Source organism: Rattus norvegicus, chromosome 14, assembly GCF_021556685.1.
Source record: "Rattus norvegicus strain SHRSP/BbbUtx chromosome 14, alternate assembly SHRSP_T2T, whole genome shotgun sequence".
Lineage (NCBI taxonomy): Eukaryota > Metazoa > Chordata > Mammalia > Rodentia > Muridae > Rattus > Rattus norvegicus.
In genome coordinates this window covers 40,835,001-40,847,185 of record NC_141547.1, presented here as the reverse complement: position 1 = coordinate 40,847,185, position 12,185 = coordinate 40,835,001, and the positions used below count along the sequence as shown (strand labels likewise).

The following is a 12,185-nucleotide window of genomic DNA, read 5'->3' as shown; positions in this document are numbered from 1 at the left end:
GGCAACATGTAGAAGAATGCAGATCGATCCATGCTTATCACCCTGTACAAAGCTTGAGTCCAAGTGGATCAAGGACCTCCACATCAAACCAGACACACTCAAACTAATAGAAGAAAAACTAGGGAAGCATCTGGAACACATGGGCACTGGAAAAAATTTCCTGAACAAAACACCAATGGCTTATGCTCTAAGATCAAGAATCGACAAATGGGATCTCATAAAACTGCAAAGCTTCTGTAAGGCAAAGGACACTGTGGTTAGGACAAAACGGCAACCAACAGATTGGGAAAAGATCTTTACCAACCCTACAACAGATAGAGGCCTTATATCCAAAATATACAAAGAACTCAAGAAGTTAGACCGCAGGGAGACAAATAACCCTATTAAAAAATGGGGTTCAGAGCTAAACAAAGAATTCACAGCTGAGGAATGCCGAATGGCTGAGAAACACCTAAAGAAATGTTCAACATCTTTAGTCATAAGGGAAATGCAAATCAAAACAACCCTGAGATTTCACCTCACACCAGTGAGAATGGCTAAGATCAAAAACTCAGGTGACAGCAGATGCTGGCGAGGATGTGGAGAAAGAGGAACACTCCTCCATTGTTGGTGGGGTTGCAGACTGGTACAACCATTCTGGAAATCAGTCTGGAGGTTCCTCAGAAAATTGGACATTGAACTGCCTGAGGATCCAGCTATACCTCTCTTGGGCATATACCCAAAAGATGCCCCAACATATAAAAAAGACACGTGCTCCACTATGTTCATCGCAGCCTTATTTATAATAGCCAGAAGCTGGAAAGAACCCAGATGCCCTTCAACAGAGGAATGGATACAGAAAATGTGGTACATCTACACAATGGAATATTATTCAGCTATCAAAAACAATGACTTTATGAAATTCATTAGGCAAATGGTTGGAACTGGAAAATATCATCCTGAGTGAGCTAACCCAATCACAGAAAGCCATACATGGTATGCACTCATTGATAAGTGGCTATTAGCCCAAATGCTTGAATTACCCTAGATGCCTAGAACAAATGAAACTCAAGATGGATGATCAAAATGTGAATGCTTCACTCCTTCTTTAAAAGGGGAGCAAGAATACCCTTGGCAGGGAAGAGAGAGGCAAAGATTAAAACAGACACAGAAGGAACACCCATTCAGAGCCTGCCCCACATGTGGCCCATACATATACAGCCACCCAATTAGACAAGATGGATGAAGCAAAGAAGTGCAGGCAGACAGGAACCGGAGGATGTAGATCTCTCCTGAGAGACATAGCCAGAATACAGCAAATACAGAGGTGAATGCCAGCAGCAAACCACTAAACTGAGAATAGGACCCCCGTTGAAGGAATCAGAGAAAGAACTGGAAGAGCTTGAAGGGGCTCGAGACCCCAAAAGTACAACAATGCCAAGCAACCAGAGCTTCCAGGGACTAAGCCACTACCTAAAGACTATACATGGACTGACCCTGGACTCTGACCTCATAGGTAGCAATGAATATCCTAGTAAGAGCACCAGTGGAAGGGGAAGCCCTGGGTCCTGCTATGACTGAACCCCCAGTGAACTAGACTGTTGGGGGGAGGGCGGCAATGGGGGGAGGGTGGGGAGGGGAACACCCATAAGGAAGGGGAGGGGGGAGGGGGGTGTTTGCCCGGAAACTGGGAAAGGGAATAACACTCGAAATGTATATAAGAAATACTCAAGTTAATAAAAAAAAAAAAAAAGAAAAAGAAAATTGCTCCTAGGAGGAAGTTTCACTAAGACGTTTAGAGAAAGAACATAGTTTAGCAAAGTTTAAGGTCAGCATTGTGGCTCAGTGGTGGAGTGTCTTACATGCATGGCTTCCTTGTTCAGTCTCAAGTGCAGAGAAAGTCTTCCTTTGATTGCTTTCTAAAACACATCTTTCCTCTTGCAGAATATCAGAGCTGGTACCAATTCCTCGCTTGTACTGCACTCTCCAAGCTGTCTTACACCCTTCCTTACTGCTCTATGCCCTTTTAACACATCTGTTTTTCAAAAACTATTCTTCCTGTAGGATGCATTTTCCTCTCTCAGTTCCATGCCTTGTAGCTGCCAGAAAGTCTTGGCTACTTTTTGATCTGTTTTTTACACTTGGAGCTTAGCACTGAGCTCAGGACTCGGCCTTTCTTTAACTTTAAGTAGCCCACTTATTAAAACAAAGACAATCACCAAAATCCGTCCATGGTTCACATTGAGCTCTGCCTTTAACACACTGGGGTCCACCAGCTGAGAGGTCACGCACACTCCTACACAGCATATCTCACACCCTCAGCGAATCGGAACTGAGAAAACCCTAGGCAGTCTACTGGGTGATTGGTATTTGGCTGAAGGCTACAACGGACTTCTGTGAGGTTTAGCATTTAAATTGGATGAAGCATGAAGCCAAGCCCTCCTAAGGACCTGAGGATATGCACTTGTCTGAGATGCATATCTGCACGGCAAGTCAGGAAAATATCAAACAGAGGACAAACCGAGTAAGAGAAGGCATCATTCCCGAAGACGGTGAAGGAAATCACGGTAGTAACTATCAGTAAGTCAAGGTGGCAAGGAGGGCTCCTTGAACACTGGCCATGGGGGAGTGAGACGTGTGTATTTTGCAATGAGCACTCACATAGGCTTTGGAGACCGTCTCGCATAAGAAGTGTGACTACAGCGTGTGATGTGTGTCTGTGGTGTTCAGACGGTTTTTCTGGAGCCACACCTGAATTGGTACCATACCGAGTCACAGCAAGCAGCACCTGGTAGCTCTTAGGCGTCTTGTCTGCTTGTAGGAATGCCGCTCGAATGGGGACTTTTCTGGTGGAGCTCATCAGCAGTGTCTACCACACACAATGAGACCCATAGTTCCTTCGACGCCTCTTAGTAGAAGAGGTGTAAGAAGCGAGAGGAGCGAGGCCTGAGCTGAGGATTATGTTAGAGCAAAAATGTGGGCATTTTATAAAGCCATAAAACCCCCTCAGTGTGTCCTTTCGTCAGATGTCTATGAAAGAAACAGTCTCTCCACATTTCTAATATTTATTCAGATTTTTTGGGAAAAAAAAGTATAGGGTCGGCATTCATTAACAGTTTGTAAGTCTTCTGAAGCCAAACATCTGCTTGGCGCCCGGTAATGTGCACAACTTCTTTTTCTTTGAAGGAATGTCTGTTGAGTAGTTACTGGCTTCGTTTGTGCCTTGTCGTTACCTCCTAAGTTGGACATTTATTCGAGGAGTCCTTGAGCTAAAGACAATCCCCCAAAGACTCAGGAAGTAGGCCTGCCCTGACCTCCTTCTTCTTAACACACTCGTGTTGCAACAGAAAATATACAGTGTCCCCTTAGGCCTCTTCTTGGAAGACACCATCAGGCAGAGTCAGGCAAAAGGTTTTGCCTGGGAATGTCACTCTAAGTGACAACACTTGCTGAAATCAAGTTTTTTTTTTCTTTTTCTTTTCCTTTTTAAAAAATCTACTGTGGAGAAAATGGCCTAAAAGGGGGTTGAGCTTTGATTAGAGATGTTTCAACTGGAGAAAAATGCTTGCTGAAGTTTAACCTCTGCTTTTCAGGAGACACGAGTACATAAATTATGTAGCAGGACGGTGATTACGAGACAGTCTAAAAGCTGGAGGCTTTAAGCCAATTTTCAACCAACTGTCACAGAATGTAAGTTTCAAAATATGTTTAAACTAAACTGACAACTACAGGAAAAAAATTTAAAAAACCCCAGAAAAACATAAGATGCTTTGAAAAGCTGGGTTATATGAACTGATGAGGACTTCAGAAACCGCACACTATTTAGCACAGCGATACTTCATGGTGGCCTTCCTGCTCTTCTGGAGGGATAGGTCAGAGGAAGAAAAGCTCCATGTTTGTCCCCAGACCAGGATCTAAGCAGCAGAGAGGTGATGCCTAACACAGAGCAGCCAGCAGAAGCACAGTTCATACAAAACCTCCAAGGGGGACCAGGTGCTCCCAAGCTGGGATGAGCACCCTAGGAGGTGTTCCCTTCCTTTTCGTACCTCAGTAACTGTCCTCCACTTGCTTTAACATCAGCACCCCGAAGAGTCTATGTTGCTGCCTTCTATTCTCACCATTTTGTAGGGAGAATGGTTCAATTCAGTGTCTAAGGTGCCAGAGAGGGTGTGCAGGAGGAGCATGTCTCTAACTCTAGTACTTGGGAGGAGGGGGAGGAGGAAGAGGAGGAGGAGGAGGAGGAGGGAAAGGGAGAGGGAGAGGGAGAGGGAGAGGGAGAGGGAGAGGGAGAGGAAGAAGAGGGGGAGGAAAGAGGACTAGAAATTCAAGGCTAGCCTTGGGTACATAGTGAGTTCCCAGGCAGCCTGGAATACATGAGACCCTGCTTCTTAGACTAGCCAATTAAGCTACCAACCAAACAACCTATATATCTGTGGCTGTCCCAAGTAAGAAGCAGTGGACTTGGGCAAATGAATGGAAGGGAATAAGTACCAGAAGAGACGTTTATGCTGATAGGTTGAAAGCAAGACACTCTTAGACATGGGCGTGTGCTGCTTCTTAGGACCCGAGAGACGGAGGCAAACTGTCAAACAGCAAACACGAAAGTTACATAGCTTCTGTGAACACAGTGCTTGGTAGGCTGATAGGAAACAAAACTGCTATACTGTTTTGATTTTAGAACCATATATATATATATATATATATATATATATATACACACACACATATATATGCGCAATATACATATATATACACACATATACACATGTGACATATAACTTCTTGACATATAACATGTAGCCTATATTCTGTAAACCAAAACCAGGACTCCAATGCCCTGAATAATTTTGGGTTGGGGCATTGTCTCTGTCTCTCAGTGGTCCCCTCAGAAGACAGGGCTGGAGGAGTATGACGGCTGACAGAGAACAGCAGCTTCTTTCAATTCAGCAGAGGCTCTGGAGAGCAAAAGTGATCTTTGTAACCGTGGCTATTAGGCAAACAGGAGAAACTCTTTCTGCCTTGGGTGCCAGTGTCAGGGAGGAAAGCTGATGGAGTCCTGAGGACGGAGTGGATGAGACTCATTACTGACTCCATTATCCTGCTTCAATGGACTGTAGAGGAGAGTCCGATTCTGGATTCTCTTCATGGGTGTGGACTGACATACGGTAGACTGGAAAGGTGTCTCATTTTGAGGGAAAACCTCAACGACTCAGCATGAGTGTGAGGTGAACTTGGGACACAGTGCTGTGAAGTATTTTGAAATAATATTCAATATTTATCTGAGCATCACTTTTCTAATGGAATGAAATAGTTTCCTGAGGCTGGGAGATTACTGTATGAGAAGAAGAATTACCCGGGGCTCATCCTTAAAGCACTCTGCAGGCTCACTCCCCATCCCCAACCTGGGACAGGGGCACCGCCATTACATTCAGGGGTCAGCACAGGAACGAGAAAAACATGATCTGTGCCAGTGGTTCAAATTCGAAGAGGCACTAGGCCAAGAAGGTGCACACACATTAATCCGGCTGTGGCACTGACATAGTTCTGGGTTTAGAGCAGCCTCAGAGACAGGCCAGAAGCCTTCCTTTAGGGAAAAGAGTATGAGGGTAATTAGACTAAACAGAGCAGAAGGAAGACATTTAACTGAAACAACAACAAAATCCTGACTAGAACTATCTGGCCAGGGGCCGCCAGGACCCTCAAACGTCCACATGGCAGAGGCAGCCCAGGAGGGAGGAAGCAGCCACACACGGATTTCTAAGCTCAGTGTCAGCACTGAGCTCCAGGTCCACTGAAGGGCGAATCCCTCCCAGGGTCCCTGGCCTGGAAGAGTTCTGAGGCCCCTGTGATCCCCCAGCACAAGGATCTCCACAAGTTCTCCAGAGAGAACATCACAAGCACAGAACTACTTCCGCCTTGCCTCTGCTCTCTAGTGTTCCTCTGCTATGGTTTGATCCTGTGGTCGAGCTTTAGGAAGAACTGAGGGAGGCACTGTGTCAGGCTCTGCTACAGTGGCTGTTATCAGGAAGACCGGCCTCCCTGCATCTTGGAAGCCAACTGCTATCATGCTTAGAGTAGAGCGGGCAGAGACAGTGAGGACAGCAGGGAGTGAGTCCTGCCCAGCACTATGCCCAGCACACAGTAGGCACATCACAGATGCCAGCTAGAGCCAACTGGCTGCTTTTAACTGCACGTCACTGTTTTCTGGTCTGCAGACCGTTTCTGAGTAGGAGCCAACAGCCATGACACTCCTGGGCTTTTGAGCAATCTCCCGCTGATCCTCATGAACCCATTAGTGGAGGAGACGAAACGGCTAAATGTAGCACAGAATCAGCCTGATGGAAGAGTGTGAGGGCTGAGCATCCCTGAGCCCCTGTCAAGACATTAGCAGGAAACCAGGAAGTTACTGAAGCCCCAGATTTTAAAAAGCACGAAGATGCCAAAGCAAAGCCAAGCATAGAAAATAATTTCCATCAGTGTGATAAAAAAGAACATGGCTGTTCTAAACGCTAAGCATTCGCATAACCTACCACTCAAAATAATACACTTGGTCGTATTATTAATAGAGACCACAGAGAAGACTAGATTCTATAATGATACCTATAATTAGAAACCTGAAGATAAAGGGCAAGCCTTAATTCTCTGAGAACAGTAAAACTTTGTAGGTCAAAATGATGCTTATGCATGGTCCTTACAGGGTGTGTGGTTTAAACGCACTCCAGGAAGTAGAGAAATTCAAGAAATAGATTTTAAGTGGATAAACTGAGACAAAAAGAAATGGTTTAAAGGGAATACGTTTCTTTTATTAGGAAATAAAGCTTTTCAATAAGAGCAAACAGAAGGATGTGGAGGACAAGGGCAGGAGCACAGACGGGGAAATTATCAAGAAGCCACACTTGTGTTGTCTCCTGAAGAGGGAGAGTGAGTTGAATCAGTACGGGATTCACTGACCAGCTGGCATGACTCAGCACGGGGATGACCGGAGACCCTTAGCTGAGGACACCTCAGGAGAGGAGCCTGGCTAATGCTATCAAGTAGGACAGAGTTTCCACAATTTAGACAAAGAGATGGGGAAGATCCCCTCAGCCAGAGAGGCTAGAGCTATGGTAACTCAAAAACAGAATTTAATTCAGACATAAGCAATATAATAAATTAATAGGCAAGAGTCTTAGAGTAAATAAACTTCAGCTGTTTGGAAAATGACTCAGTCTGTACCTCCCATTACGCTGTCCCTACAGAATAAATCCTAGCAGCAGGATCAGCAATCTAAATAGAGACAACAGGGCTCTTTCTATATGAACCAAAGTGGAAATGCAGATAAATAATGTACTTTTTTCTCCCCTGAAGATCAGAGTGAAGGCTTAGAGCTCACTCTATCACTAAGCTACAGCCCTGGCTCGCTCTCTCTCTCTCTCTCTCTCTCTCTCTCTCTCTCTCTCTCTCACTCAATATACATACATACATATATACATACATACATGCATACATACATACATACAGTGTTGGAGTTTGAACCCAGTGTTGTAGATGTTAGATAAAACCTACCTGGCTATATTTATAGTCCTCTCGGAAGTGTATTTATTTAATTTTTTTGGTATAGAGTCTCCCTAAATTGCCCAAGCAGACCCTAAGCTTGGTATCTTTGGCTCTAGCCTCTGAAGTAGCTGGGATTATTGACGTGTGCCATCTACCTGGCTGCCACTGGCTGATTTTAAATAGGGATAAGCAGCAAAGAGATGGCGCTTTTGTATTATGAAAGTATTCAATAGTGACAGTTAGGGCTCACTTTCAAAACTCCGCTAACAAATCCATCTCGGCTTGTGAACTTTGGGACTTGAGTGAATGAATGAAATGACCCAACATTTGTAATTTCTTGATTTAAAAAAAAAAAAAAAGAAAGCTTTGTGGACCATTAAAAATTAAGGAGTTAAGGTGCGGCTGGAGAGAGAGCTCAGTAGTCAAGACGCATTGTCCCGCTCCTCGGAGACCCAAGTTCTCTGTTCCTAGCACCCACATGGTGCCTGTAATTCCAGCTTCGGGGAACCCAGCCTCTGTAGTCTCCTTGTGTGCCTGCACACGTGCACATACTCACACATAGACGTGACGATATTAAGATCAGGTCACCTCTGTTGAGATCTGACAACGTTGGGGAGAACTTACCTGCAGCAAATGACAGCTTTGCAGGACAGAGCTAAGTCCAGGAAATACTGCCGGACTCCGAAGGTTAAGGCATATTTGAGGGTCTTCCCATCGATTATGAGAGCGAAATCATTCTCCTTCCGGAGAGCGTCTCCAAGGGTGGTGCAGTGGCGGCTGAGCGTTTCCCTTGTGCCCTGGAATACCAACCACAGGTCATCAGCATCCATTTGTTCTACTGCAGTGTCTCTGGGATGTTCAGTAACAAAAATTAGCTATTTTTATAGGTTTTTATCTTTCAAATTGCTTTCGAAAGCCTTTATTCAGTTCTCATGACAGCCCCCTGAGAGAGGGACTGAAAGGCTATCAGTTAAAGCTGTCCACAGCAGGGCAGGGACCAGCTCTTAATCCTCCTTGACTTAACCCCATGGCCGCAATACTGCAAAAGCACTTTCAGTAAATTCTCTTCTTCAAAAAAAAGAACAATACCAATCTAATTTATGAACGAATCAAAATTGGTTTGCCCTGAACCAAGGGTAAAAGTTGGAGAACATAATTTAAATAATTTATGACTGTTCTTTTGAGAGTACTCAATGCTATTAAGATCAAATTCTCAGGGACCTAGACAGGGAGATGCGGGGTTTGTAACCTCCTGTAACCTCATGAATTGGCGTTTACGTTTCCACAATGTTGGATTTAGTGGGATAGAGACACGAAGTTTGGTAATCGTGATAGGACCAATACAAGGAGCCTTTCCATCAACCAATAATTAGTTCACTCTTAAGCAGAGTAAAAGCCTTTAGTAGAAGACAAAGCTTTGTAGATTGCGCATGTATCTGCCACCAAGGGCTGCTTACCCAGCTTGTCAAAAGGAAAAAGTTAAAAACAAAAACAAAAAACAAAACAAAACAAAAAACCTCCCACATAAAATTACCATTTCTTTTTTTTTAAACTATTTTTATTTTGTGTGCATGTGTTTGGCCTGCATGTATCTGTGAGAAGGTGTCAGATCCCCTGGAATGGGGAGTCACTGACTATTGTGAGCTGCCATGTGGGTGCTGGGAATTGAACCTTGGTCCTGTGGTCTTGAACCTTGTGCCTATGTTTTCAACCACTGAACTGTCTCTCCAGCCCCCGAATTACCATTTCTTATACCTAGCTTTCATCCCCCAATCCTACAGATTCTTCTTTAATGCAATGGGCCCATTCAGTTTCTGTTCCCAAGAACCCTGACACTGAACAAATACAATGCTCATTCTACACGAGGAGACAGAAATTAAACTTTTTTCCCTGAGTGCTAAATCTACAGTTATGTAGATAAAAACAGAATTACCTATAATATGTTTATGGAATAGTTTGTGTTTATTATAGTCAAAACAGAGTTACTTGTGATGCTGCATTTGATTGTGCACAGTTGTCAATGTTAGACTAAGTGACCTTTGAGTATGGCTGTGTCCGGCGACAGTTAGATTACAAGTGCTCTGAACTAGTGAATGGATTCACATCTTCACAGGATCCTAAAGTGGTGGTGACGCTGGGAAGTGGTGACCTGAAAGAGGTGGTGCCTGTTGGAAGAAGCACCACTGGGTGTGGAGTTTTCTCATCTCTCCGCCCCAGCATTTGCTTCTGTGCTCCCTGCCCACTGTGCTGTTAGCTGGTCCACCATACCTTGCCCATAGAGTGAACTGGACCCAGGAAACTGTGAGCAAAAGAGTTGTTCTTATCGGGCGTTCCGTCACAGGGATGAGTGAGAAAAGTGACTGGCACATTCCTGCCACAGTTTCAGGGCCTGACCTGTCATTTCGTTTTGAGGGAAGCAGTAAGAAAAGTAAAATTTCACATGGGAGATATTTGAATGTGTTCCTCACACAGTATCTTGTCAGTCTAGAATCTGCTTATTTGGATGATAAACCATGTCACTTTATAGAGTACGACTGCCCAACGTGCCCCAAACTAAAATCTTATAATGAGATGTTTACATTTTATATCAGGGGTAAGTATTTGTTTGGTTCAAGAAGATTTAAGAAAAGGCAGCATGAAAGTCTTTAAAACTCTGCCAATAACGTTTATAGTTGTGCCTGTTCAACTTTATGGTTGCTCCAGAAGGTTTTAAGAGTAAATTCATGGAGATTGGGTGGATGAGTTCATCAGCGAAGCAAAGTTCATCAAACGAAAATAAAGCAAAACAAAAACTCAGAAAATAACCAAAATAACCACTTCCCTTCCAACAAACAAGCAAGCAACTGCCTGAAGTATGGTGCAGTGAGTACCACAGGAGTACGTGCTAGGTCACAGCAGTTTTTCCGTTCTCTCCCAGGAGCCTTCACTGCCTTTCACCTCATCTCTGTAGAAAACTGAGGTGAAACACACATCATCCTATTCCTGCTCTACCATCTTCCAGTGGCTTCCAGACATTGACCCACTGAAGTCCAACACCCTTAGGATGGCATTGAGTCTCCCTGTAGCTGGAGACTGAGGACCTTTCCTCACAGCTCCCTCCACAAGCTGGACTCTTGTGTGTCTCTCTCCCTAGGGTGTCTTTCCTGCCAAAGCAAACTCATCTACCAGGCTCTCCAGCTGCCCACTACAATGGAGCTTATGCCAACAAAACCTTCAGCTCCTTCCGGGGAGTGTCGGGGCAGAGCCTCTCACCACAACATGTACAGAGCTTATGGTGTGACACACTCAGAGATACATCTTACTGAATGACAGGACTGATAAATTCCATAGCATTCCATTTCCCCTTATTATTACACACACACACACACACACACAGACAGACACACACACACAGACACACACACAGACACACACACATACACACACACACACACACATACACACACAGATGGAGACAAGAAATATATAGAGAAAATTCTTGTCCTCTTCAGTAGAATTTCAAATAAAGGTAAGAGCCCCTGTATGTGTATGTATACATGTATATGTGTGTATATATACATATGTACATGTGTATTTATTATTTACTTCTATAAGTCATTGCTTAAGTGTCACCTGATATGAAAACGCGAAACAAAGCTACCAAGGACCCACAAAAAGCCTCCAATTTTTTTGGGCATCAGCTGTAAATCAAGAAGAACCCATCCCCAGGGCTGTGGAGTGCCCATGCTCCCCAGGCTGTAGGAGCAGCCCACCACGCCCTACTTTCCTTTCCTAAGGTCCTCTCTGCTAACCTCAAATCAGCTGAAAAACCCTCTTATTTGTGGCATCAGTACCTCTGTGTTTCCTCGGTGACTATCAAAGATCTTCAGCAAATCAAGAGGTGTCAGGAGATGTAGGAGGCAGCGTGTCAGGAGGGTGACAACCTCACTGCACTGAGTTCTCAGCCGCCCCTGGCCTGGGGGATGTGACATTAACACGGATTTGCTAACTCCCGCTGTTATTTAGTTCACAGTGTTCTTGTATAAGGAGCTATGATCCTGGCTGGGTGCTGCTGGGTATAAGCTGTATTTTATCCTTATTTACTGCTGGGAGTATTTTAAAATTCTCTTATTTATGAAACGTCACTGCATTTTTACCCAAGCCCGGGAGCCGTACTCTATGTCTATGTTGCACTGAAGCTTATCTCCCGTGGCTATGCATAAATTTATTACTGTGTTAGCTGCCACTCTGTGTCTTTTTTGGCTACTGGAAGGGGAAATGTTTAAACATTTAAACTTAGTGACTTGTGAAACTGAGAATATATAAAGGGGCAGATGAATTAGGAAAAAGAAATCAAAGGCTCCCCAGGGCAACAGTAAAAGGCCACGCTGCACTCTGCCCGCTGTCATTTGTACCAGGGATTAAGAGGGGCAACGGAGATGGTCTGAAGTTAAGGCAGTTTGTGGGGACAGACGGACTTGAAGACAGAGGAACTGTCCTAGTTCTGGTTGCCAGTCAGTGAGGGATTGACAAGGGTGGTGACATTTCCTGTGGTGATTCTTTACTCAAGTCCCCACTCCCTGGACCCCAGTGTCCTGCACGCTATGTGCTCAAGGAAAGTGTTCACCACTGGTGCTTACAGAAATCCTCCCCGACCTCCTCCTGCTCTGTCTTCTCCTCTTTGGAACAGC

General features: G+C 44.5%; 1 protein-coding gene across 13 annotated transcripts in view; it reads right to left on the bottom strand.

Annotated features, from left to right (window-relative positions):
- The window catches only part of Atp8a1 (ATPase phospholipid transporting 8A1), a 242,556-nt gene that overhangs the window by 58,145 nt on the left and 172,226 nt on the right, over positions 1–12,185 (bottom strand). For all 13 annotated transcript variants that reach the window (XM_087582508.1, NM_001426995.2, XM_087582503.1 and 10 more), the window contains 1 exon segment: positions 8,140–8,312. In XM_087582508.1, the coding sequence (XP_087438634.1) occupies positions 8,140–8,312 (173 nt within the window).